The sequence below is a fragment of the Uloborus diversus genome, chromosome 2 (genome assembly GCF_026930045.1).
Source record: "Uloborus diversus isolate 005 chromosome 2, Udiv.v.3.1, whole genome shotgun sequence".
Lineage (NCBI taxonomy): Eukaryota > Metazoa > Arthropoda > Arachnida > Araneae > Uloboridae > Uloborus > Uloborus diversus.
Genome location: NC_072732.1, coordinates 147,570,060 through 147,596,550, shown reverse-complemented (window position 1 = coordinate 147,596,550; position 26,491 = coordinate 147,570,060). Strand labels below are relative to the sequence as shown.

At 31.1% G+C, this 26,491-nt stretch overlaps 1 protein-coding gene across 1 annotated transcript in view; it reads left to right on the top strand.

Moving 5' to 3' along the window:
• Positions 1 to 26,491, top strand: part of LOC129216592 (teneurin-m-like) — a 254,259-nt gene that overhangs the window by 13,550 nt on the left and 214,218 nt on the right. The window contains exon 3 of the mRNA XM_054850806.1: positions 4,240 to 4,536. Coding sequence (XP_054706781.1) covers positions 4,240 to 4,536 — 297 coding nt within the window. The remainder of the gene's footprint in view (positions 1 to 4,239; positions 4,537 to 26,491) is intronic.

Here is a 26,491-nt window from a genome sequence, read left to right as displayed (position 1 = left end):
TTTAACGTTCTGGTAGTAACATTAAAGAATATTGAAGGCAAACAATTTTGTGGCATTTCTTTGTAAAGGATCTAAACAGTTATGTCTTTGTTTCTGTTACGAGAGTAGTTACTATCTGTAAAGATGTGTAAGCCCAAACCATCTTTTACACCGAATGGTATGAACAGTAAAGATGGAATAAAAAATTGCTAAAAACTTCTGGTACGAGTTATGTGCTGATCCTCCATCAGTATTCGATGAATCTGGTTTCAGAAGGAAAGAAATCTTGTATCGTTAAAGTGCTATTATCTGAAGCAGAAGGTTCATCCACCATCAGAGAACGAACAGCTGGTGTCATATATGAGACATTGAGAAGCAAAGGGATGTAAGTGGACATTTTCAAGTTTTGAATAAAACGCTTTTAAAGATAAGATTCTAGGTAGGCTTTCATTGATTTTCTTTTCTTAATCATGCTGTATAGAAGCAACTACCAACTCTACTAGTACCATCTCTTGCCTCAAGATTGAGGAGAGGTTCACCAACCATTTGTACTGGTTATTTCCAAATTTTTAATTTTGCCACTTGCTTTCATTTGCTTCTCACTGCCTCATATGTAATAAATGGAAGATACCTGCTTGATCATATTTTTGGTAATGATCTGTAAGCTTCAAGGAAATATGCCAGCAATGTGTATAGGTAATTTGTAAGTATGGGAAAGCTAGTGTCATTTTTGATGGGTACAAAGAAAGCACCGTACAAATATAATCTGCGTCCTATTACAACAGTCAAGCCATCTGCTCTAGAAGACTTTCTGCGTCTCAAATCTTGTGCTTGCTCTGAGGAGTTCATTGGATATAGTGAATGTTTGAAAAATCTGAAAGTGGACTGAAGTGCTCAATCATATGCACAAACTGTGTTAGACATAGCTGTAACAATAACGATTTTGCTGAGGATCTAGATTCCAAAAAAACATATTGATAACGAAGACTTTTTGTAACAAGCTTAGAAGAAATCATTTGAAAGCAAAAAACAGTTCAGCGTAATTTTTCTGGCGATTTAATCAAATGTGCACCATTAGAGGAGGTGGGGGGGGAGAATAATATTTTACTATATAATTTCGTTTTGGGAGGTGAGCTACTGTTCTTACGGGGTGGACAATCCTGATTTAATGCATTTTTGATTTGCATGAAATAATACTTCTACTAGAAATAAAGGGGGGGGGGGATTTATTTTATTTGGTGGAGGGGGGGGGGGTGCTGCAGCTTTGAGAGGAGGTGCATCATCGATCTTGGAAAATGGACACACTCGATTTCTAACTTTAACTTAGCATAAAATAATGTTTCCATATGAAATGTATGGAGGGCGGTTCGGGGGTACTGCTTCGTTTTACGGGGATAGGGGGGGGGGGTCTGTAGCATTGATGGGTTATGTCATCCCTCTTAGGGGTCAAACACCTTTAATTTCATTGCTTTTAAATTTAGTAAAACATAGTATTCTCACTTTAAATTTACTCTAAAAATTCTGGAAAAATAAACAAAACAGCAATTTTTAGATGCCCCCCATTCCAAAACCCGACGCACAATGGGGTGGGACTTTTTAAATGTTCTTATTGGGAGGGTAATAAACAATCTGCACCAGGTTTAGCTTTTTTTGGATGTTTGGGTCCGACCCCTATTTTTACTGTACTACTAGTCAAACTACCCTAAACGCTATAGAAATTTGAAATGCGTTCTTAAAGGCTTCGTCTGTTTCTTCTAAATTTTCCAAAACTTCTGGAAATGTACTGATTAAAATATTTTTTAAAAGTTTATTTAAGCATTAAGACGATTATGTGTCGTTTTATACTTCTTTCTTTGTTAAACTTAGTGTATGAATTAAAAATCATGAATTTAATTACATTATACTCATGTTTTAGAAGCATAAGTGCATGAGGGCGTATATTTATTTTCTTTTAGAGAAAATCTAAATTAAAAGTTAGATATGATATGGTTTAAGTATGATTTCATTGGATCCGAGTACATGATGTAAGGTTCAATATATTCTATTTGTAATCAGCATTATGTAAACTTACATTTACTAGAACGTTTTCACTCTTCTTAACGCAGTTTTTTAATAATGTTTTCTGATAATTGTTTTTTTATCTTTATTTTAGAAATATTAATACCATTTTAGTACCGTTTTATTTTCAAATTTACAGATAATGTAAACTATCAAATGAAACAGAGACAGCAAAGTGATGTAAATTGATGATTCAAAGTTTTCAGTAAGACGCATTTAAAGTTCGGATCTTACGTAGGTTTTCATTTTTTTTAAATCGTGCTTTATAGCAGCACCACCTAGGGCTATTAGTACTATATCTTATCACATTACAGAGGAGATATTTCTTTTTGATTTGTACTGGTAATCTCCCCCCCCCCATTTTTTTGTGCTTACGATTCTTTACTTTTCACTGCTTCAAGTATGAAAAGAATAGTGCATTGAAAACGCACAGTTTCTTAAATTGAGCATTGATTTTCGGTTGGTAGTTCAGTTTTATAGAACACTGTTCTAGCAAGCAAATTTTAGCTGTGGTTGGATTCATAAACATCGAAGAGCTTTATATAACTTTGAGAACAATAATAAAATGTTTAAACTTTTAGCTTCATTTTTTTTTTACTTTTTTTTTCACTTCAAAAATCCCAATTAAAGAGCATCCCAAATAATAGCAACCGTGAAACAAAACACTCCCAATCCTCAACGCTGGAGGCAATCACTTCTTGTAATCACTGGAGCAACTTGGCATAAATTAGACGTAATATGTGAGTAGAAATCATAGGCATGAATGGAAAATAGGCTGTTAAAACTGTCTCTGTCCCCAAAGAGCAAAAGGATCTTAACTTCTCGGCATTTCGACACCGGCATTTGCATAAATAATCGCATTTTTGCATAGAAATTCTCCTTCCCACTGCAACGAAATCCATCTTCTTTGGTTTTAATGTTTGCCTGGTATTTGCACATGAGGCTTAAAGAGGGAGAAGTGCGAGAAAGGACAGAGTAATCGTAAACGGAGCCCAAACACAATCAGAAGGAAACTGTGAATGATAATCCCCTTAATCTGTCGTCTTCCCGTCGAGAGAATCTCTCCTTCTTCTTCTAGGAATAGGGAAAAAGAAGGGCACCTATCCTCTTACTCATTATTCTAGAAAAATATGTGAAATAAATTCTAGAACTGCACGTTTGGTTGCTTAGTTGCTCAAGATTTCGGTTAATTTCGTCGACAGAAATCTTAAATGATTTATTTTAGCCGGACCCGTAAAGCGGTGTGTACTCAAGGGTTGCTTTTTTTATTCTCTGTCGACTCCATTTGGAATATCGATATGCAAATGTCATTGGCTTTCTCTCAATCTGGAAATCTTTTGAAGATTTGACCAATTTAAGTTCCGAGAAGAAAGTTTTCAGATAATTTGTGAAAGTTGTCAGAAAAAGATCGAAGGATTTCTTTACTGTTATTCTTTGAATTTTATTTCCTAAGGAGTGAGGATGCGATGCTTTTACTATGTGCGGATTTTACAAACTTAAAAAAGTTAAAGAAAATCATAAATCTGAAAGTAAGCATCTTACAAAAAGTTATTGTTTACTCCAACTGTCGTAAACAAACGATGTGGAACATGCAAAGGTAATTTTGCTTTCAAATTTATGTGTATGACTTACAGTGGTTTTCTTTTCTTTTTTGGCTCATTGGATTCATAATTTCTCACTTTTTCCCATTCTTAAAAAAAAATCAACATATTTAAAAAATATATTTATTCTTCAAAAAAGGATTTTACTCTTAAAAAATATTAATTAATTTTTCTTTCTTAAGGAAATAATTTTATTCTTAAAAAAATAATAATTAGCTTTCATTGGGAAAAAAACATTATATTAGAAGTTGATTTTTGATCTTACTGAAAGCATAAACTTCAAAACAGAAAATAGTTAATATTGTAGTCATACTTTGGGGATGACTTATGTGATATCTACCTATATCAAGTTTTCAAACCGTGCACGTTATGTGAAGCATTTAAAATAAAAAGTTCTATTTGTTATTACTTTCGCACATAACTTTAACACAATATACGAAAAAACAATACCATGAGAAATTATTTTTTGTCTTACTAAATATACAATCTAAAAAGAAAAAAATCAATTCATGTTCTTATTTTGTCTTAAAATACATTAAAGGTTAAGGTTCCTTTTATTTTAATAATACATTATTGATTTTTATCATATTTTTATTCACAGATGTTGGTCATGTGATAACTCCTCAGCCTATATGTGTTGTCGTTCCGCGTGATGTTTCCGAGTACGAAGAACTTCCACCAGGGCATGAAGATTCTAGAACTTTACAACCTCAAGAGTCTTGGAATACCTTCTTCAGCCATCCAGAAGCATCTTTCATGCGATTTAACTTTTCAGTGCCTCATGGTTCCCGCTTGGCTTTGCTCGCGAGAAAAAATGAACCACCCTCTATAACCACCTACGATATTATGGAAGTAATTGGGGATGAGCTTCGTCGATATGTCCGTGCCACTTTGGTAAGTGCAAAAATAGTTTATTTTTTTTCTAAGTCAAAAATAGTTCATTTCATATAATAAGTATATCTGTTATATGATAAGTTAGTCTGTAAGACAAAAGCACCAAATACAATTTCTGGATAGCAATTCAATGAGACAGTGGGCAGTTGAAGATTCCGCCTGTTTACCGGATTGTTCATGTCGAAGTGCCGCAGACTGTTAAAAATTGCCATTCTAGGTGGACATTAGGAAACTTTTTTCATGTCAACACAACATTAAAAGGGCTTTGTTCTTTTATCAAGAAATAGTTGACTAGATATAAACAGCAACTAAAATGTGATTTGATGTAAAAACAGTTGTATAAACAAACATTCTTTCCCAAATCCAGACCTGTGAAAAGTACAGAGCATTTCAGTTGTGTCCAACCATTCATAGTGTGTTGTACATATAATAACGACTACATCGGATAATGTTTCATGGTGAGTGATACATATATTAATTTATGACATTCTGGATGTACTTAGTTTGAGATAAATAAACCTATTTAGCAAGCTAACATATTTTTGCATATGAAATCGATTTTTTCTCTAACTTCCTCCAACTACTGGATGGCATGGTTTTGAAATATAACATCTACAGAGTATCTAACAATTGAAATCAAAACCGTCCAGACCCATAGAGCTAAGCTATTTATTATTTTTACTCGGTTTCCTTGATAAAAGTACAAAGTCTATTCAATGATGTGTTGACATAAAAAGTTTTTCTAATGTCCACCTAAATTGTCCATTTTTACCAGTGTGCACCGAGCCGTAGCTAAATTTTAACTTTTAACAGACCACAGGTGCTTGGGTGAACATCTAAACAGAATTTTGCCTACCCTGCAATCTAAAAAAGCTCTCATGAATAGAGTCCATCTACATCTCAGTAGCACCCTTCTTGGCTATCGCTTCGATACCATCCGGTATTGGTGCGCCGGAAGACGTCATAGCCAATGACCTAGGTCACGCTGTGCCCTTTTTTAAGTTCTATTTGAGGATTTAGTTGTAATTTGCCTTGCCATTAGAAATTTGAAAACGAAAAGGAATGTTAAGTGAATAGTCAGTGTATTTTAGTGACTTTTTTACATGATGTGGACTATAGTTCTCCTAATATGCTAATTGACAAACTCTACTTCATAACTATTATCTATAATCTTATTATGTTTGATATTCAACATCTTCTTTTTATTGTGACGCTATTTTGATTGATCGTAACTAATTTGAAGCAGAGGTGCAGTGAGAAAATATGTTTGGATGTTAAAACGCCCATCAAAAAACTCGTGTTTATGCCACGTTGAAATTACGAAATCGGTAAAAATTATGCACGCCCGTTTTATACATATATATCTAGAAATATATAGTAAACGAGGTCTGTCACATAAGAAAAGCAAAAAAATAAAGCAGAAGAATTTGTAAATGCACCATTTTTTTAAATATACGAATGACTAACCATGAATCAACGTAAATGGAAAAGTACGCTTGTTTAGTTTTGGGTGGAACTTCTTGTTGTATTTGATTTATGTGCGAGTTTGTTATTCAAAACCATTGCGCTAAAGCCAAAACAAGTTTTTAGATCCCAATGAATAAATGGTAAAAGATATGTAATAAAAAAACCATACCTAAATTCATACAAAATACATTTAAAATGTTATGTTCCTTATTTTTTACTACTTAAAATTGTATTCATCTTACTCTTCTGCGTAATTTTACTTGTATGGTTTCCGTGCTTACAATTTTCCTATAAATACTAAAAGTTTGTTCTTCGTGTTCAGAAAATATATCTCTGTTCTCGACATATGCTGAGAAAACAATACCCGTCACAAATATGTGATATCTTACACATCATAACAGCGGGAACGGCACATGAAAGTATAGTACAGGCCATTTGGAGCAATGGCCTCGTCGTTTACGGCTGATGACGTCATCAGTTTTTCTTTGACATTGCTAATGACGTCATTATGCTATAACTGTTATGTTAGCTCCAGTCGGATCGCGTGACAGTTTTTCTTTCAGGTGGGTATGTCTTATTATACCTTCGCCCGTAAACATATATTTAAGACTAACATGTATCAGAAAACATTTCATGTGTCTTAGCTGCGAAAGGGAAAAAATACATTTATTTACTGTCGCATATTACTTCACAATCCTTCAACTGCGATCGATTGGCAAGAATTTTGAAAAATTCGATCTGCATATAGTTTTAAACAGTAACTGCAAATTTTTCATTTCTATTTTTTTTTCATCTATTTTACTAGCTTACTCATTTAATTTCCGCAGTAAAACAGCACGTAAAAAAATCGTAAATTGTTAGCATGTTTACAAAAACTCGTTTCATTAAAAATCTCAAAATTCATTTCTGCAGATTCTGTGCTTGACCTTCCCTCGGCAGTAAATTACTTGTGATGCAGATAGCTATTGAGATTAAAATTTTTATTCGTCACTTTACTTCTCATATTTTTTTTTACAGAAATGCACACGATGGTAGAATTAATGTATTCCCATTTTGGCTTTGGGAGTATTTACATAACTATATTTTACGTACCAAAATTCCGCTATTCAGTTTTAATTGCATGCATCGTATTATAATTTATACACATTTATAATTGTTTTAATAGAAAACAATTAAAACGAAAAACAAGTTGTTTCTCGCATAATTTTGGTAGAGGTTAACAAGTGTAATATTTTCTGCTTTTGTAGTGACATAAACATTATTTTCTGTCCATATTTCTTCAGAACTTGTTTGTATGGCAACCTATCATACAAGCTCTCAGACGAATTATTCCATAAGAAATAGTCAACATACTTTTAAAAATCAATATAAATAATGTAAATATTTTAAAGGTGACATTTGTCTTAAAATTTATTTTTAAGCATTCTCTTTTTAAGCACTATGTAATAATATGCTTATTTTTTTGTAGTTTATTCTTACTGACATAACGCTAGCCAGTTTTACAGTAGAAGTCGATCATGTTTTTTTCTTTGGCAGATGTGTATACATCAGGCTTATGATGCAAACTCTCAGATATATGATTCCAAAGCAAAAAGTCAACATGCTTCTGAAAATCAATATGAATAAAATATAAAGCCAATAAAAATCCTCAAAGACAATGTTCCTAAAAGTGCAAACTCTACTCATTCTAAGCGGAAAAACTAAGATATTGATTGTGAAAACACTGAAAACACTGACGCAAAGAAACAGGACCGCATCTGCTTTTAAATTTTCATTAAAGCCCAGACCCTTGTTTTAAGCTTTACTTACAGCGGGGTCTTACATACTTGATACTCTCCGGATACACTAACCGGATCAATCTGAGAACGAAAACTCTTTCTGTTTTATCCCTGTTTCTCCCTCTAACTCTCTGAGGATAAAGGATGCTCTTCCTCCCCATCCTCTCTCTTCTAGCACGTCTGTCGGGTTATTTAAAAAGAGAAGGGGAAAAAAAAAAAGAATGCGAAGCTTGGATCTTCCTCAGAATTTCAGATTCTTACTTTATCAAGTTTCTTGGGTTTCGATTGCGTCTTTTCAATTCTTTTGACTTTCTGAACTCCAAGATATCTTTGTAGGTTTAGCCTGTAGAAGTTTTCTCTTAGCAAAATAAAGTAGAATAACTTTTATCACCGTTTTGTTATAACGTTTAAATTAAGAACCAAACATAATTTCAAGAATAAAAGTGGAAAAATTTTATGATTATAAGAATATCAAACAATCAGCTTGGTTGGAATATGTGTTCGTGTAAGAGTGGTGTCAAACATCAAAACTATTTTTTTTAACTTTGAGGTGAAGAAAGTATTAATGCTACGAGATTATCATAGAAAGGAAAACCTTAGTGCACGATATGGGACACTTAAAAATTAACACGTGAATAATAACAATATGAATTTGCCAGAAGTTAGCCGATAATTCTTAATTGGTAGTGTAGCCGTTTATCCACCAAATATGTACACTGTACAGTTAGTAACAAGAAGCAGTATTTTTTTTTTATTGCGGTACGTTCTTGCGCGAAACGTTTTTTCAAACATATAACTTGGAATATCAAGAGAATCGTGTGGTTATGTGCTAATAAATTGAAATCACATTTTGTATCATTCATGCTGAGTTATAACCAGAAGTGTGGTTTTTTCAATCATTGTGTTGTGAACGATTAGTAAGGGGCCATTCATTAATTCCGTAAAGATGGTTTTGGCAATTTTTGACCCCTTTCCCCTTCCCCATGAAAGGGTATGTAAGATTTTTCAAACCTCAACTTCCCTATTCTTACCTACGATTCCATTACTCTTTTTTAAAATAACGTTTCTTACGTCACAAGAATCGTAAATTAATCATTTTTGTGTAAAGAAACATTTATTAAAAAGTTCAAATCCAGATAAAATGTTTTTTCGATATTTTTTATACATGGTGCGATACTAATTAAAAATAAAGCATGCCATACAAAGTGCGATTTTTTAAATTATATTTTACACTATTCATTGTTTGTAAAACAAATATATAAGACAGCGCATCCTAAAACTTTTTTTACCTTCCAGGACGCAAATGAAATATGATTCCTGCCAAACCACTTGACCGTGCGTTTTCTAAAGTAAAATATCGAAATGGAAAATATTACGTAAGAGAATGGGTTTGATCCCCATCTCCCCCCCCCCCCAAAGTATGGGAATGTAGAGAATTCTCCAACCCCTTCCCATTCGGAACCCTTACGTAATTAATGAATGGCGCTAAATGGAGGATTTTTACTTGTTATCAAGCAGAAAGAGGCAACTAGACACTTAAATATTAGTTCAATGGAGGCAATAAGAAGCAAAGAGAATTAAGTGTCAAAATCAAAAACTAAGAGATAACAAGTACAAACGGTATGTGAACCTCTACTCCACTTGGGAGCAAGAGATAGTAGTAGTATCCCAGGTAGGTACTGCCATATATCTCTTGATTTAGAAAAACTAATTAGGTCCGGAACTGTTAACGCGTTTTAATCAAACCTTTAAAATGTCCTATGCATCTCTTTGCTTCTCATTGCCTCAATTGTAAATGTAACACCACATTTACCTTTTTCTGGAAAACTGAATTTGAAGATTTTCTAAAAGCAACTGAACTTTTAGAAAAGTAAAAGGATTGACAAATAAATTTCTAACTGAAACTAATTGTTCAATTCTTAACTTGAATCTCAAATGAAACAGAATAATCCTAATCTATCTATGTATCGTATTTTCAACCGGAAAAAGCTAGAAAATCAATAAACCAACCCGAAGAAAAAAAAATGAAAGACCGAAGAAACAAAAGGAAAACTATTAATATCACAAATATCATTAGTTTCTGTCTAAAAATAGAGTAATATTCCTTATAAAAAGTTAAAGCTGTTTTTTTTTTTAATTTACTCTATCATAAAAATTTTTAAAAAAAATTCTCAAAAATTTGAAATTTTTACAACACTTAAACATAACAGTTACTTCACAATTTTGCTACGTAGTGCCAACATATCAAGTTAACTTATTCCGAATTAATGTGCAATAAAGTTACCGCACAATAATGATTTGGACTTAACACTAAACAAGACCAGAAAATTAAAGAATTGGGTAAAATAACCCTAGATCAACCCACCTCCTTTTAAGGTTATTTTTCTAAAGTAGTACTCCAAATATTTCGTTTTTAAATAAATCATATTTTTGATCCAAAGAAGAAAGGAAAAAAGGGAAAGCAAACAACCCCTTTGCATATCTCTCCTAATGCTTATCCATTTGGAATGGGTTGGGATGCAGTTTAGATAAAATCTTGCACACAGATAAAAATTTTCCAAATAAATAAATAAGAAAAGTCAAATGCTTCCTGCCTTAACACAAAAGCATCACTCAGAACTAAAATTTGCAGCAATTGCAAGTTTTCAGTTACCTTATGGTGTTCGCTGCATAAGTACAAGTCGTTTTCTTTATCAGCTAATATTGAATTTCCAACATGTACCTTTTCAGATGACGGAGCTGTATAAAGCCATTCAGTCCTCCCGACATTCGTAGGCTATCCATGCTAAAGGCGTACATATTTTCATACTCCAGGGCAGAAGTTAAATTCAATTGATTTCCCTGAATATATTTTTGTTATCTGTATTTTCTCCAAAGAAGTACATATACTAAGAGAAAATGAAATTCTGAGTTTTCCCTTTTTTTCATATATACCTGCTTCTTTTTCTTTTCTTTTCGCTTTCCAAGCTAAAAATGTGCTTTGCTTTCTAAAGTGGTATTGGCGCTTTCTGCTCAATATATTCTACGTGTACGCGAACATAGGGGAGGGGGTAAGAGCTATATCTAAAGCAAATATTTCGAAGTTTTCAATTCCAGTCGTAAGAGATTTTTATTTTTTTTCTGTCCCCCCTTCCTCTTTATATATATTTCTATAGATATATTATTTCATTTTATTTTCGTGAAGCTCGTGTTGGGAATTGAATTTTGGTCTTAGAAAGCCTATTTCTGACGCCAGCTCACAGAATAAATAAACGAATGAAAAATTAAATAAAACTTAGAGCCTTTTTATTCAACTTTTAACAGTCCCTTAAATATTAAATATTGAGGATTTTTTTTTCCGTTTTTTATTTGTGTTGGTACATTTCGTTTGCTTATTAAATAGCGTTGTTGTAACTAATAATGGTCAGTATTACCGTTTATCTAATAAATACGTATTACCGTGTACGTCTTTCTGTAGTTTTACGGACTAAACATGCATATGAATAAAAATTAGAACCTTTTTATTCAACTTTTAACATTTCTTTCAGTTTTGAAAGTTTGATTTTTTTTTTTTTTTTTGCTCCTATTATTTGCGGGTAAATTTCATTCGCTTTTTCTAATAGTGTTTGTTGTTTTAATTGCAGAACTAATAATGCTCAGTTTTATTGTACGCATTACCTGGAACATTAGTTCTAAAATTTTACATTGACAACATAACATTTGTTGTAATTTAGAACCTTTTTTCTTTTTTTTGAACTTTTAAGTTTTGATTTTAGAGGGTTTTTTTCTGTTTTCTCTGCTTTTATTTGTGAGCGTAGATTGTGTGTACTTTTCAAATAGTGTCGCTTTAGTTGTGTGATCAGTAAATGCCAGTTTTACATCCACGAAATAGATATGCATTACCGGTGACGTATTTCTATAGTTTTATGTAGTGATTATGTAATTATTTCATGGTTTATTTTTATTAGTTCATGGTTACACATTTTTGCTTGACTTATTTAGTACAAATAGTTACTAATCTACCAAAATTAACTTATTCCGTTTTAGTACATTTTTCTAAATTATTTAAAATTAATATAAATTCTGTAAATCATGATTGTTCTACGGTAATTCGCCAATCGTTGACCACCGGCCAGTAATTGAGTAGGGGATACCGGGGTTAGATGGCATAAGTAGTTAGTTGGCATTTTTATTTTAAAAAACTCCACTGTTGATTTAGAGCGTAACTGATCATGTCACGTGGTCATCATGGATACCTCGTTCTTGCATGAGAACGCCAGCTGGATCCAGTCATTGCTTTTGAGAGGTAACATTCTGTTCACACAGAGGTAACATTCACAAGTTTTTAGTATCTTTGGACAATTAGCTCAGACTATATAAGTCCATTTCTGCTGTAGTTGATGAACATGTGTTTTTGTCGCCATGTTTATTTTACTCTCCATGTTGAGGTTAGTTGGCATACGTACTCGGCGGCTAGTTGACATAAGATGACTGGGCATGCCAACTAACCACACAACAACGGATAAGTTAAAGTATGCCAACATTTGAAGGCTAAAGAAAATGAAATGTGTACTTAGTTCCACTACTGAAAAGGAGGATTTAGAGATGTAGAAAGTAAAAATAGGTTATATGGATTTGGATTGAGTTGAGCAGTGATAATGGTAAAGAAGATGGAATTTTGCCTTTTCAAAGTGAGGTTGGTGTGAAAAACTCAAACAAGAAAAAGGTCGTAGGGACTCAGAGTCATAAGATTGGTGTTGGGGGTCTCATGGTAGGGACTGTGTTAGCTGTGAAATACATTTACAGTGTATAACCCTGGGAAGATACGGAAATTTTTAATGGCGAATTTAAAGAATCTACCATGGAGAAATATAAGGAAAACTTGTGTTGGCATGAAAACATGGACATAATCTGGCACAAATCTAATAAAATCATCAAAAAAATTGAACCATCCATTATGATAAAGAGTGACCCCGCACTTTATTCAGTTGCCATTTGCATTAACTGGATAATTTGATTTCGACTTCATATGATTTGTACATTTTTGTCAATAGACTTTTTGTGTACTTAAAAATGTTTTTTTTTTCTTTTTTGACACATGCAATGTTCAATTTTAAGCACATTAATATTATTTCTAACTGCACTTTACATAAAGACAAGTAGAAACGTTTGCCTCACATCATATGTTCATACATTCATTTTTAATTCTTAAATCGATGAAGCCCTAACATAATCAGCACAAACTCGCATTTTCAGCATAAACAACTGTTTGTGTGGATAGGACATAATGTTAAAGAATATTGTACTTAAGACATATGTGGATTTTAGTTTTTGATTTTTTGAAAAAGATTTGTGATCCTGTGACTTAAGTATAAACTTTTGTCATTTTCAATAACTTAAATGTAAAGCAGTTTTTTGTAACATTCAAGTCACTGGTCAGCAAAGGAATAATTCTCTTATAGAAAATTTAGTATTGAAATGCCAGTGACCGCAGAGTCACTGTGGACAATACAGAAGTAAAACTAAAACAAACAATAGCGAAAGAAAAATGAAAATGTTCTAAAAATTGGGATCGTTAACAGGTTTCGAAAATGTCAAAGATCACCGAATACACTCTTCTCTTACGCATGTAGTCTAACACTACAAACCAAGATTACTTCAGTAGATTATAAGACTTACTAGTGCTACTTTTGAGATAAAGTAGTTACTAGTGCTACGTAAGAGCGTTGACAGGTTTCGAAAATGGCAAAGATAAATAAATACACTCTTCATGTACGTATGTAGTATGAAACTACAATCCCAGACTAATTCAGTAGATTATTAGAGTTACTAGTGCTATTTTTTTACGATTAAAAGTCATACTTTTGGGATTACATTAATAGTTATACGGATTATTACCAATGACACAACAAAATTTGAGTTTGTAAGCTTTAATGACTATCAATCTAAAAAATGAAATTTTTTACTGTTTGTGCGAAAACAATAACGGAGGGAACAAATTAAAGGAACCCTTAAGTAAAGAGCAAATATACTTTAAGTGATAAATATGCATAGTTCACTCTTTAGCTATAAATCACCTTAAATTAATGACTTATTTAGTTTGCACGCTTTTTGGTGTAACCACCGAAAGTGACACAAGCATAAATTACATCTATTTATTGAGGTTTATTTATTTTAAGTTCTTATTGAACTCATCTTAGAATTGTCGCCTTGCCCAGAAGAATGCTACAAAAATACATTTTATTAATTCATTTGTTTCCCTACTTTGGAGATTGGTTCTCCAATCTTTGAAAAAGGGAAAACAAAAGGCAGCGTCTTTGTTTTCTGTGAATATTTTATGTATTTAAGGGTACAAAATTACACTGGTTACAATAATAATAAAAAAACACAGAAATATTAGTAATATTCAAATTAAATAGAAATTGGGCGGAATTTAAAGTAAGATACTTAAGCCACAAATATGCAACTCTAATGTTTTAAGAATACATAGCTTCTTAACCATAGCTCAAAATGTGCTTGCAATTTTTAGGTAAAAGGGCGAATTACATTCTTTAAGTTTTGTTTTTAAATACATTTCTAAGACTGAAACAAACTCAATATTGCAAACATTTTAAAACCAAAACTAATTTTAGTTCAGTAATGTTCAGTCCTGTTTAGTTAAAGATGCGGATTATATATTGCAGCTACCCAAAATGTTTAATCACCCAGTACATTATATGTTGAGTTATTATTTGACGGATAATTTTATTTAAAAACAAAATGTAGCACAAAAGAGTAAATAAATTCAGAAAAAGAATATTTTCGCTAACATTTCGCCAAGAAACCTTTAACAATAATTTCACTAATTTCTGACATGCTTTTATTTTCGTTTTATTAAAAAAGAAAAATGATGAAATTTAAATTAAAAAAAATATTTCAGGAATACATTTTCAAAATTTGTGAGCTAGTTGACAGTGAAATACAAATCACAATGAAATTCGTACCTAATTAGCAAAAATTACTTTGCAAAAATCAGCATATACCTGATTAATTATTTAATATTGAATTTAACTCATCCTATTTGCATTATAAAGGCCGCAAGAGAGTGTTTAAAAAAAGAAAAAAACGCAAACTGCACACGTAATTTTCCCAACAAAAATTTATGTAAACTAAAATATTTTTTCCTTTTCGTTTTAATGAATGCAGACATGAAAGATAAAGAGTTTCTTCTGAAATGTAAGTCTTATTTAGTTACCTCAAAATACATCTGTCTCTTCCTTTCACAATATGAGAAACATTAAAGAAACGCAAGTCAACTGTGTCATACATTCTAGAGAAGATAAATTGAGTTAAATAAAGAAATTTCCTTTCTTTATATAAAAGATGTCGTTTCTTCATCTACTTATTCTTCTTCGGCACTGAACATAGAGATTTTATTTTATTGTGTTTCCTCAGATGTAAAGAGAATTCTTGTTTAAAAATGTCAAAACATCAAATGAAGAGGAAGGAAACAAATGAGGTAAAAACGGGGACTGCAAAACGAAAGTACTCTTTTTTAATTCAATATTTCTCTAATAAGCTTAGTTTTGGTTTATGTGACATTTTAGCTTGCGGTTTTGTCATTCGTAAGCTGGCTTCTCTTCTGACGGAAAAAAACAGAAAACAAAATGAAATCTCTTTTTCTGTCCAATCGAGGAAATTTTTTAACTAAATAAAGCGAACATTTTGTGTTTAACTTTAAAAGGAAACATTTCTTTGTCTTGCCTGGTGTTTTCAACAACTGCGGAGCACTAATAGAAATTAAATATATTAAGCTTTAAAACTAGTTTTTTCGCTGTCCGCTGCTGCGTAAGCAAATGCGTTTGTTACAATCATTTGAAAATGAATTTAATAAATCATACTGCGTAGGTCTGTGATATGTGCTACTTTCCATCCTCTGCCCTCCCCCCCTTCCTTCAAAATAACTGCATTTTTATTCATAATTTTCCAGTTTTTAGAAGAACTAACGAGACATTTTTTAAAAATTGGTTTAGTAAAGAAATTGACTGTTTGTTGTTCTAACTACATCAACATACGTCAGTACTTTAAAACTTCGAGATAATCTAAATTTGGTGCTGTTTTTTTAATAAGCAATAGCAAAATATGGTTTGAGGTCAAAATGTCGCGACCGAAATGTTTTGGACCTGCGACATTTTGAACTGGCGACATTTTGGACTGGCGACATTTCGAGCCGGCGACATTTTAGCCGCAACATTTTGGCTGCGACATTTTGGGCGTATACCGCAAAATACATATGTTTTTATTATACCTTAATTATTTTTTATTTAAGTTTTCATATGCTAATGTGTATTCTTCTAAAGAAAGCTTTCATTTAAATGTAGAAAAGTTTTGAAAATGAAGCGTTTATTTACCCATCTTGCAATTTACTGAACCATATAGAGGGTTATTCAAACTACTTAGAGAAATTAAATTTCGTTCCATCTGTGCCAGCTTTGTAACTGGAGTGTGAAATTACAGTGGAAAAAATGTACTACCCTTCCTGAAAAAGCAAACAAACATATACTGTGGCTCCCAAAAGTGTTCGTACACCTACGACTCAATGAAATAGGACCTTACCTATTGGTTAAAATTAATATTTCGGAACAGGTATTTAATTATAAGATCTATGATCCATTTTCAACAAAACTACATGATTTTTTGTTTAAAAATATTAAAAATTAATTTTTTTAAAATCAAAAACCAAAAAGTGCGGGAAATTTTATCTCACAAATTCTTCGTACACTTAAAAAAATGTCTATACATTATTGAATAATCTAACTTTTTATTAAGTTATTATTTAGTAGAATATCATGCAGTATCAACAACACCTTTTAAACGTCTGAGAATAAATTTCATTCTTTTTTCTTTCTTTTTTTCGTAATTTCTGAGCAAGTGTTCAACCACACTTCGAGTCTTACTGTTTCTAGCTCTATTTTCGTCCCAAAGCCGTATTTTCATAAACTAGCCTCCAGATATCTCTAAATATATTACGTTAAGCTCATATCATGAGATTGAAGGGGTATTTTCTAAAATTAAGAACAATTTTTGGGACACTAGACGCAAACGTTGAAAACCGTGGTGCTTCTTTTCTTGGTAAAAAAAAACAAAGTTGTTTCCGATAACCAAATTTTGGCTAAGAGTTTAAAATTGGTTTTTAAAATATTTAAATGAACAGCGTAATTCATTATTTAATCAAAAAAATTCCAAACTACCAAGTCTTGATGCTGGTATGCACCCTCACACAAGAACATCTTCACTGTCCTGATTAACTGATCCAACTAAGTTCTTAAGATTAAATTCCTAATTTTTTCTTCTACTTATAATTATATAACAATTTAACAAAAAATATTAAATTCATTTTTATCTGTAAGTAAGACGTAATTCTAAAACGTTTTGAGCTTATTTATCATTGATTTTGCGACGAAAAGCGTAAGTTTTCTGTTTTTCGCACGACCAAGAAAGTTTCTGCAGGAAGAGGTCCCATTTAATCCAGCTAATCAGAGAACTTGGCAAACAATTTTAGGTGAAAATTGAATCTAAAAATTTTCATTTAACTCTGCAGAAACTTTTACAGCACTCAAATGTGTATTTCTCATAATTTTTTTAACTGTAAATCTCCGATCACGCTTTGTCAACTTTGCCGGATGACCTTTTCTAATTGAATAAATTAACTAGTTTAGAGACTTTTCAAACAAATTTACCGCTGCTATGGGGAAAAAAAATTCAACTTTCGATTGGTGTGTGTGGGTTTTTCCGAATACCAGTCATTTTAACGTAATAAGCACAATATTAAGGAATAAATAAACAAAAAATTAAAGCCAAATGACCTTTAAGTGTCAGTACAATGCAAAAATAATAAAAAAGACATTTGATAATTTTAATCTCGAATTTATTCGAAAAATATTTGAGTGTACGATGACTTTTTTGGCGTATTATTTCTCTGTCTCTTCATTTTCTGACCCACTTCAAAAAGAAAATCAAACAATATTTTGGAAAAACTACAGGGTTTTATTTAAAATGACATAGGAATGATGTGAAAAAAAAAATTGGACTTCATATTCGAATTCAGTTTCGCGTTAGTTTGGTTTTACTAAAATATTTCAAAGCGTACGAACACTTTTGGGAGTCACTGTATCTATTATTTGTTCCATGCTCATGCTGAGTTAAAACAACTTTAGCTCTGTTTATATTTTGTTGAATATAATTGTGTTTCCTGCAAAAGAATAATTTATATGGTAAGAATGAAGTACTATCGCAATAAACAATGTATTTTGTTTATAAATGAAAAAAAAATGTCACTCCGATTAATTACTATCACAAGTTAAAGTCATATTAATAGTTAAACCTAATAGCCGAAATGTTAAGTATAAATTACACAATATTTCTAAACCTTTATAAATTAGTTTACATGGTGATTAATACGATTTTATATACTTAAAAAGTCTTACTGCTTTAAAAGACGTTCTATTTTCATGTATTTATAGAGTTTAAAAAAATCTTATTTCGTTGTATACTGTTATAATGTATCTACTATTCTATCAAACAAAATAAATTAAGTTTGCTAGAAGTCACTAGTTTTACCGAAATTTGTGTTCATTTAGTCTGTTTATTTTATTTGTCGTTTCTAGTGCTTTCGGTATAATGCTCTATCTGGGAATGCTGTGAATTTGTTTTGCACAATGATAATCAAAAAGAGATAAAATAGTCGTTTACTTTCATTAACTACCCCCTGAAGACTAATTTTAATTCCATTAAGAATGGTGTTTTCCGCTAAGCTTGAATTGAAAACGAATTTCTCTGGGACCATACGAAATAAAACGGTCATCATTATTATTTAATGAATCGGAAAACAACTTCAGAAACATACATAAACTCAAAATATAGCAAAACACACAAACAGGGTCATGGCGATATTTAATCATTTTATTCATTATATTTATTTTCTAAACCAAGATAATATGCCGTTGTATCACGTATTTGCTAAATTTCAGTTTTTGTATATCATACTTTTAGAAATAAATAAATAAACACATTTTCTTTTTTATATTCTTATAAGTATAGTTAGTAAAGAAGTGTTTTTATATTTTAAACAACGTTTTTAATTTCTGGAAAAAATGGATGATGTTACAAATTTTGAACTAAGAAATGTAAGAATGGCTATAAGTATTAAAAGTTAAAATATGAAAATTTTTACTTTTAATACTTATAGCCAAAATATGAAGTTTTTTTTTTCTTTTTGAAGCTGCTGATGACTACTTTATTCTTTCTCTTTTTTTCGACCTAACAAGCAAGCACGAAGTAAACGCAAGAGTCTCTGGAGGATCTATAGCATATAAAATGGATTCCGAAACACTAGAAAACTACAAAAAAAAAAGTGCTATGCCTATAAATCACATTTAGGTCCCGATCTCGTTTTCAACCAGAATAAAACCTCCGGACATTCTCAACATCATTCGTGACTTTCTAGAATGGTTGTGTGATATTAGATGATTATTATATTATTTTTAAGTGACTGCTTAAACTTAAAAATATTTTTACTTTGATTGATTTTTTAAAATTGCAGAATGTACTTACGTTTGGTGAAAACCGCAGCGTAATTCTACCATTTTGAAAGATAAGCAGAGCACGCCTTTCAATTGCTACGCGAACAGCCATTTTTTAACGTGTAATTATCTTTGACGGAAAAAACACCCCTCAAATTTAACTTAATTTTTAAGTCCTTCGTGATTCAGTTCAAACTGAACTGAAATGTATCCATTAAATTTGATCGTGTTATGTGGGAACATTACAAAAGTTCGCTTAAGTTGTGAAACATATACTGAATTTGGCACTAAGTTATCAACAAATTTATGCTACATCGTCAAGATGTCGACAAATTGCTGCTAAATTATGACTTCACTATTATCTGAATTATCTTTAACTTCTCCTATTGTTTTCTTTTTTTTATTTGTTTTTATTGAATTTTTATATTTATCCTGCCAGTAATGCATACCTACAACAAAAAACTACAAAGCATAAAATACAAAACATTTCCATAGAATAACTTTATCCCACATATTGAGAGAATAAGATAAAAAAACTGAACATTAACTCTGCATTTATTTCCGGACACTTAAAACAACTTTTCATGTATAACGTAGATATTGATTTTTGTCCCTCGCACCATGAAAGCCAAGTACATGAATCTTCGACGTTGATGGCGTGTGTGACCAATGTGAATGGTATCTAGAAAGAAGATGGCATCGCATTTTATGAGCAAAGCGATGATTTGTGGTGAGACATAAAGATTATTATCATGGCCCGATGATATTCTTGCATTATCCAGTTTTTCTGCTCTGATAGCCATTGTTGTACTTAAGAAACATTTGCTTTAGTTGTTCGGGAGATAATAATCTGCTATACCTATTAGCAGGCTGAATCTATGATGGAATTTCAGAAAGGATAACTAACTTTTTTGTTGTAGTAATATCGGTTCTTCTATCGGGCTCCCTTCACAGTGAATTACTTTTTTAATGTGGTTCATTATTTTACTTAGTTTTCATGATTGTGTCAATGTGTTTGGATTATCTTTGAATAAGGAATGTAAATTATGAGTTTTGATCGCAATTGAAGCAATGAGAAGCAAAGGGATGTAAGTTTATATTTACAAGCTTGGAGTAAAATGATTTTACTACTACGGTCCTTGGTAGGCTATTATTGAAAGGTTTTTCTTAAACATGAGCACTTTCCATAGCCACTACTGGTACTATCTCTTGCCAAAAAGTAGAGGATAGGTTTACCTACCATTTGAGCTGGTTATCTCCAAATTTTTAATTTTGACACTTACATCTCTTTGCTTCTCACTGTCTCAAATGCAAATTTTGGGGTGAAATAAAATAAATAAATTAAAAAAAATTTGAATTTTGATATCTTAAATTCAAATTATGTTTTTCGCAATCACGAGTGTGTGTATGTAGGCGTGCGTGTTAGTGTGTGGGGGTATGTGTTTGTGTGTAGGGGTTATGTGTATGTGAGTGTAGGGACATGTGTGTTTGTGTCTGTGTGCTGGCATAAGTGTGTGGGTAGTTGTGTGTATGAATGTATCTGTGTGGAGGGGGGGGGGTACATGTATGTGTGTGTAGGCATTAGGGTGTGTCTTATAATGCACTTTTGAAAAAAGTTTTGAATTTCTTATGGGGCACCCCTTTAATTGCTTCCTTTTGATGAAAAAATTCACACATAAAAGTTTCATAGAATTTGAACATAATTTAGGAGGTGCTACCAATGATTAAAATTACATTCATTGTGAAAAATATGATGTAAAAATCAACTCTTGACAAATTTTTAATCAACATGAAATTAGGTTGGTTGAGTTTAACATAACACAAATACCTAGTTCTTATATATACTAGAAAATAATAAGCATTTCATGGTTGTCATTTTATGTATTAATGTCAAAAAAGCATTTGAAAGTTCGGTAATGCCATTCATATCACAGTTTCAGACTTTCGGTCTTTTACATTCATTAATATTGTAATTTTTCTCTTTGTTACTTCCATGTGACAATACAAACTTTTCACTGATTGCTACTTATTATCCAGACTAAATAAATAAATTTAAATAAATAAAAAGAGAGAGAGTTGACAAATTTTGCAGCAGTGGTAGCACTCTCTAAATATTATTCAATTTTTATATTTCATATATGAGAATTTTTTTTTCATCCAAAGGAACAAAATGAGAGGGTGCCTCATGAAAAAATAACACCTTTAAAAATAAGACGCACCCTAGTAGGCATATGTGTTTGTGTCTGTGTTGGGCATGAATGTGTGGGTACTAGTGTGTATGGTTTTGTGTATGTGTGTGACTGTATGTATGCGTGTGTGTATGTGTTTGTGTATGTGTGTAGGTGTATGTGTGTGTATGTGTTTGTGTGTGTGCATGTAGTTGTGTATGTGTGCGCGTGTGTGCAGGACATGGACGCAACCTGGAGACGGTTTTCGCTATAGGAGCAGCATCGTGAGGAGCCCGTTGACGGTGATGTTGCGGAGGGTGGCGGTGGGAAAAATCGAAAGACGCCGAAAACAGTCAAATGAGAACAATAAGCAATCGTGATTGCTCAAAAAAAAAAAAAACGAATTTTTTTACTTTGTATAGCTAAAATCCAACTATGCATTTTCCAAAGAAATATTTTTGTTTGTAATGTTATATTACTATGAATACGTTAGGTTTTTAAATTAGGTTTTTTAATGAATGGAAGCTAATGTTATTCTATCGAATTTTTTAAACAAAATAAATAAATAAATGAGTGCTATAAAACTTACTCGTATAAACACTGTGGGATAATTCTAATTTAATCTATAAAAGGTCATAATTGTCTTCATTTTCTTGTTTTTGCTAGCTACTGGGATATTTTATCATTATTATCTTTTTTTTTAATCATTTCGTCTTATTAACCAGAAAATACATTTAGAAAATGATATTCATAAATTTAAAAAAATGTGCAATTCACTGCGTAAGACTTAAAAAACAAGGTGGCTATTTGGTTTCGGTTTCAATTATTTGTGACAAATGCACATAAAAATGGCCTGTTTTTGGATGCAGAAGTTCTTTGGATATTTAATTGGTCTAAGTTAGCATTAATAAATGCTGTAAAATTATGTAAGCACACATTGTGTAAATTTAGTAGAATCTTGTACTACTCGAAAATACTGATTTGTTTCCAAAAACTATTTAAATATATTGACATTAGTCTGTTCGTAACATAATAAATTGAAGATAGAAAATGAACTTAAATTTCATTTGTCGTTCAATCTTTTGTTAACCTAAAATAAATAAAGAGAGAATTTCTTGCATTGATTTATAAACTTCAACATACATTTTTACTAGTTTAATACTAACTGTTTTACTAGTTAAATATTTTCACCAAGGCATGTACTTCAACTCTTTTGTTAAAAGTTATTTATAGTAAATATATTTTTCCTTAATATATTTTTTCAAGTACTCTTACTGATGAAGAGAATACATCTCGGCCCAATACTCAGTACTTTGGCCGCACATTATTGCCATCATTATAAAAAATGTTGATGTAAAATCATTTCATGTATGTTTTATCTGCCGTCTTACGTATTTTGAAGATATTAGCGTCAGCTCTTCCTGCAAAAAACAATTACTTTGCTATACATTCTAAGCTACAGTTTTACCAAAATTAGTTTTCTGAAACATAAAAATAAGCACTTAAATCTCTTTGTTCTAGATTTTATTTTGTCATACTTTCTTCTAAAAAACTGTTCTTAAAAGTGGATAACCTTCTCATTCACTTCCAAAAATTAAAATTTTGTGGAAGCAAATAATGCTTTTTTTTCACTGTAATGAATTAGAACGAAAGAGTAGTAATTAATTATTCAATTCGAAAAACTTTTAATTACTTCTTTCTTTTATTATCCCAGATTAGAAAACGAAGTGACATTATAAGTTTCGAACTAAACGATTTCTTTTTCAAAGAGAAATTAATTCCATCAAAGTTTTTGTAGGTGAAAATAGGCGGGAGGTTTCACAAACATACTTTTATTCTGTGTTATCAAAATCAAGTTTTTTTGTGAACTAACAGTCCGCTGTTTTATCTATTTCTGTTTCCGTAACTTCTTAAGGACTTCTTAGCTAAACTTTTTATCTATAATTTGTTTTTTAAAGAAAACAAAAATGTTATTTTCGGGGTTTTTTGCGTAAAAGATTGCACATTTTAATTTTACAGGATTGGTGAAAGTTAGAATACAAGTGACGCAGTGATAATTAAAGGGATGTAAGTGAAATATTTAAAATTTCGAAAAAATCGCGTTTAAAGTTTAGATCCTTGGTTGGCTTTCATTTAAAAAAAAAAATAAATCATTAGGATTTACTAGGGCTACTTTTACTATATCTTGCCCCAAGACAGAGGAAAGGTCCTACTACCATTTGTCTTGGTTATCTACCTTTTTACTTCCTTTTACAAAAAAGGAAGTATTGTATTCGCAAAAAAAAATTTCACTCTAAAATTGACTAATTTCCATTTTGCTCACCCCCGAATGAATGTTGAGCTTCTTTTTTTCGACCCGACCACACGTCCATATATACTTAAGAACGTATAGACCCCCGAAATATCCATTTTTACGATTCCCTAGTTTAGGAGTCTTTTTCATCTCTTGGGGGGGGGGGGGGGGGGGGTAGGAAATCATTGTTAATTTCGATGCAAACTGAAGTGGTGTTATAGCTTGGCGGACCCTTGTCGATATATCGCCAGTTTTTTGATCGACAAGTTTTGTCTTCAACTTAGCGACAAATTTTACGATTTTCTTTTAAAATCTGGTTTTAATTTAGCCACTGTTGGTGATATTTTGAGAGTAAACTATTGAATCACATTAAAATTGCCAATAATGGGGAAATAACATTAAATTGATGTAAAAGGAAGTTATGTGATGCACACGTCAGCTCGTTTTTTTCTTTTCTTTAATTTTAATTTTATTTTGTAACTTAAATCAATATGCTTCTCACTGGCTCAATTGAAATTTTTAAAGATAAATTACAAAAAAAAACATATATCTTTGGATTTTATTTCTCTTACTCCACAGTTAATAACATTAACTGCTTCTATATGAAATATCGTGTATTTTATTAAACTATAAATATTTAAGTCTCTTGAAGTTTAGGCCAAATTTTAAGGAGCAAAGTTTTTTCTCAGACTCAAAATTAGGAATTAGAATTGTTAATTTTAACATTAAATCATTTCAGAATTAGTTTAATGATTTTTTTTTAATATTACCGGACGAGTTGGTAAGAAATTGATGTAGATAAAGTAACATGAAAAATAGAATTACTCAACTGCTATTGATAAAACAAAATATAAGAATCCTCTCTAAAACGGAAAATATAGATATTTTATTATTTTTAATGCTTAAACATAATAACAGAACTTAAACATTAAAACCACTATTGTTTAAACTGTTAATAAAGTAATAACACTTATTCATGAGTAAGAAGAAAGTCCCGGACAAGAAAAGAATGCCATTTCGTCTGTCCCTAATTCCAAGCCTTTATTAATCTGGCATATGCATAATTCCCAAATGTATAACTTAGTTAGCTCTTATTTATCCTGCGTAATGTTGGCAGTAGATGTTTTCATATTTTAGAATCTCAACCAGATATCTAAAAGTAATTTAAATGCTATCGATAGAAAGTTTTTTAAAAGTACCACATTCTTCTGGTAGATGGGTCGGTATTCAACACGTTTATTATAGTTGAAATGATATGGACACAAAATTCCTGTTCAATGAATCACTTTCAGGTTAATACTTAGTTTCTTCTTTTTTATTATTATTTTACTTATGAAATCATTACTTTCTTTATTTTAGCCAAGTATCAAAGGAATGGCTAACCTCTACCACCTTTAGAATATCTTTATCTTCATACACACACACACACACACACACACACACACACACACATATATATATATATATATATATATATATATATATATATATATATATATATATATATATATATATATATATATATATATATACACAGTTGGCTCTCTGTTTAACGACTTTCAAGGAACCACAAAAAATCGTCCTTAAGTAGAAAATGTCCTTAGATACAATGCTTTTAACATTACAGTGGACCATCTGGGACTGTGAAAAGACGTCTTTAAATAGAGCGTCGTTAAACAGAGAGCGAACTGTATATATATATATATATATATATATATATATATATATATATATATATATATATATATATATATATATATATGTATATATATATAGCCAACGATTGAGTAACGCTCCTAACGTCACCAACAATGAAATTCGCGCCACGACATGATAATTTGATATTTTTTTTAAATATTTGACATGCAGGGAAATGCTTTATTATGACAGGACTGAACTGAATCCGGTAACTTAACTGTTTTTTTTTTTTTTTTTTTTTGTAAGACTGTCATTTTAGACGAATGAAGAAACGTAAAAATGTTTAACAATGAATGCTATCTACTGGAGTTTAGGCTTTATCCACTGGGGTGAAGATGAAAATTTCAACTATTAAAATATCACCAAACAGGCAATTGCTTCTTTCAAATGGAGAAGCAATTTTCACCCGTCATATCTTGTCAGGCATTTTTTCTAGTGTATAAAATTACCCTGTTAATTTCTGTTATTTATTTATTTATTTGCGTTTTGCTTTTTTTTTTTTTTTTTTTTTTTTTTTTGCATTTAAAATATACGTACATTTCCTCTTCAATTGCGAACAAATTGCGTATTGCAAATGCGTGCACTGGAACTTCAATTATGCATGTATTCAACTCAGTCATTTTTTTCTTCTGTTTTTCCACCTTTTCTTGTACCGATACATAAATTTCGTCTCTGTAAGAAATGTTATTTAAAGGATCAAATACTACTACTATTATTAAAATAACAAAATTATTGTTACAATAATAATTGATGAAAAATATAATAATTAATGTATTTTTAAAATTAATAAAATATTATAATTAATGCTTCATAAACCTTAATATAATGTTAAAATAACTCGTAACAATAATATTTATAATAAAACAATAGTTTTAAATAGAATATGAATCCCCTACATTTTAATCTATTTTTATATTATTTATATCGGGAAAAGAACAATCTTAACATTGTCGGGAAAAAAAAAACACACTATTAAGAAATACTGATAAAGGATGAAAAATGTTTTCATTATCAG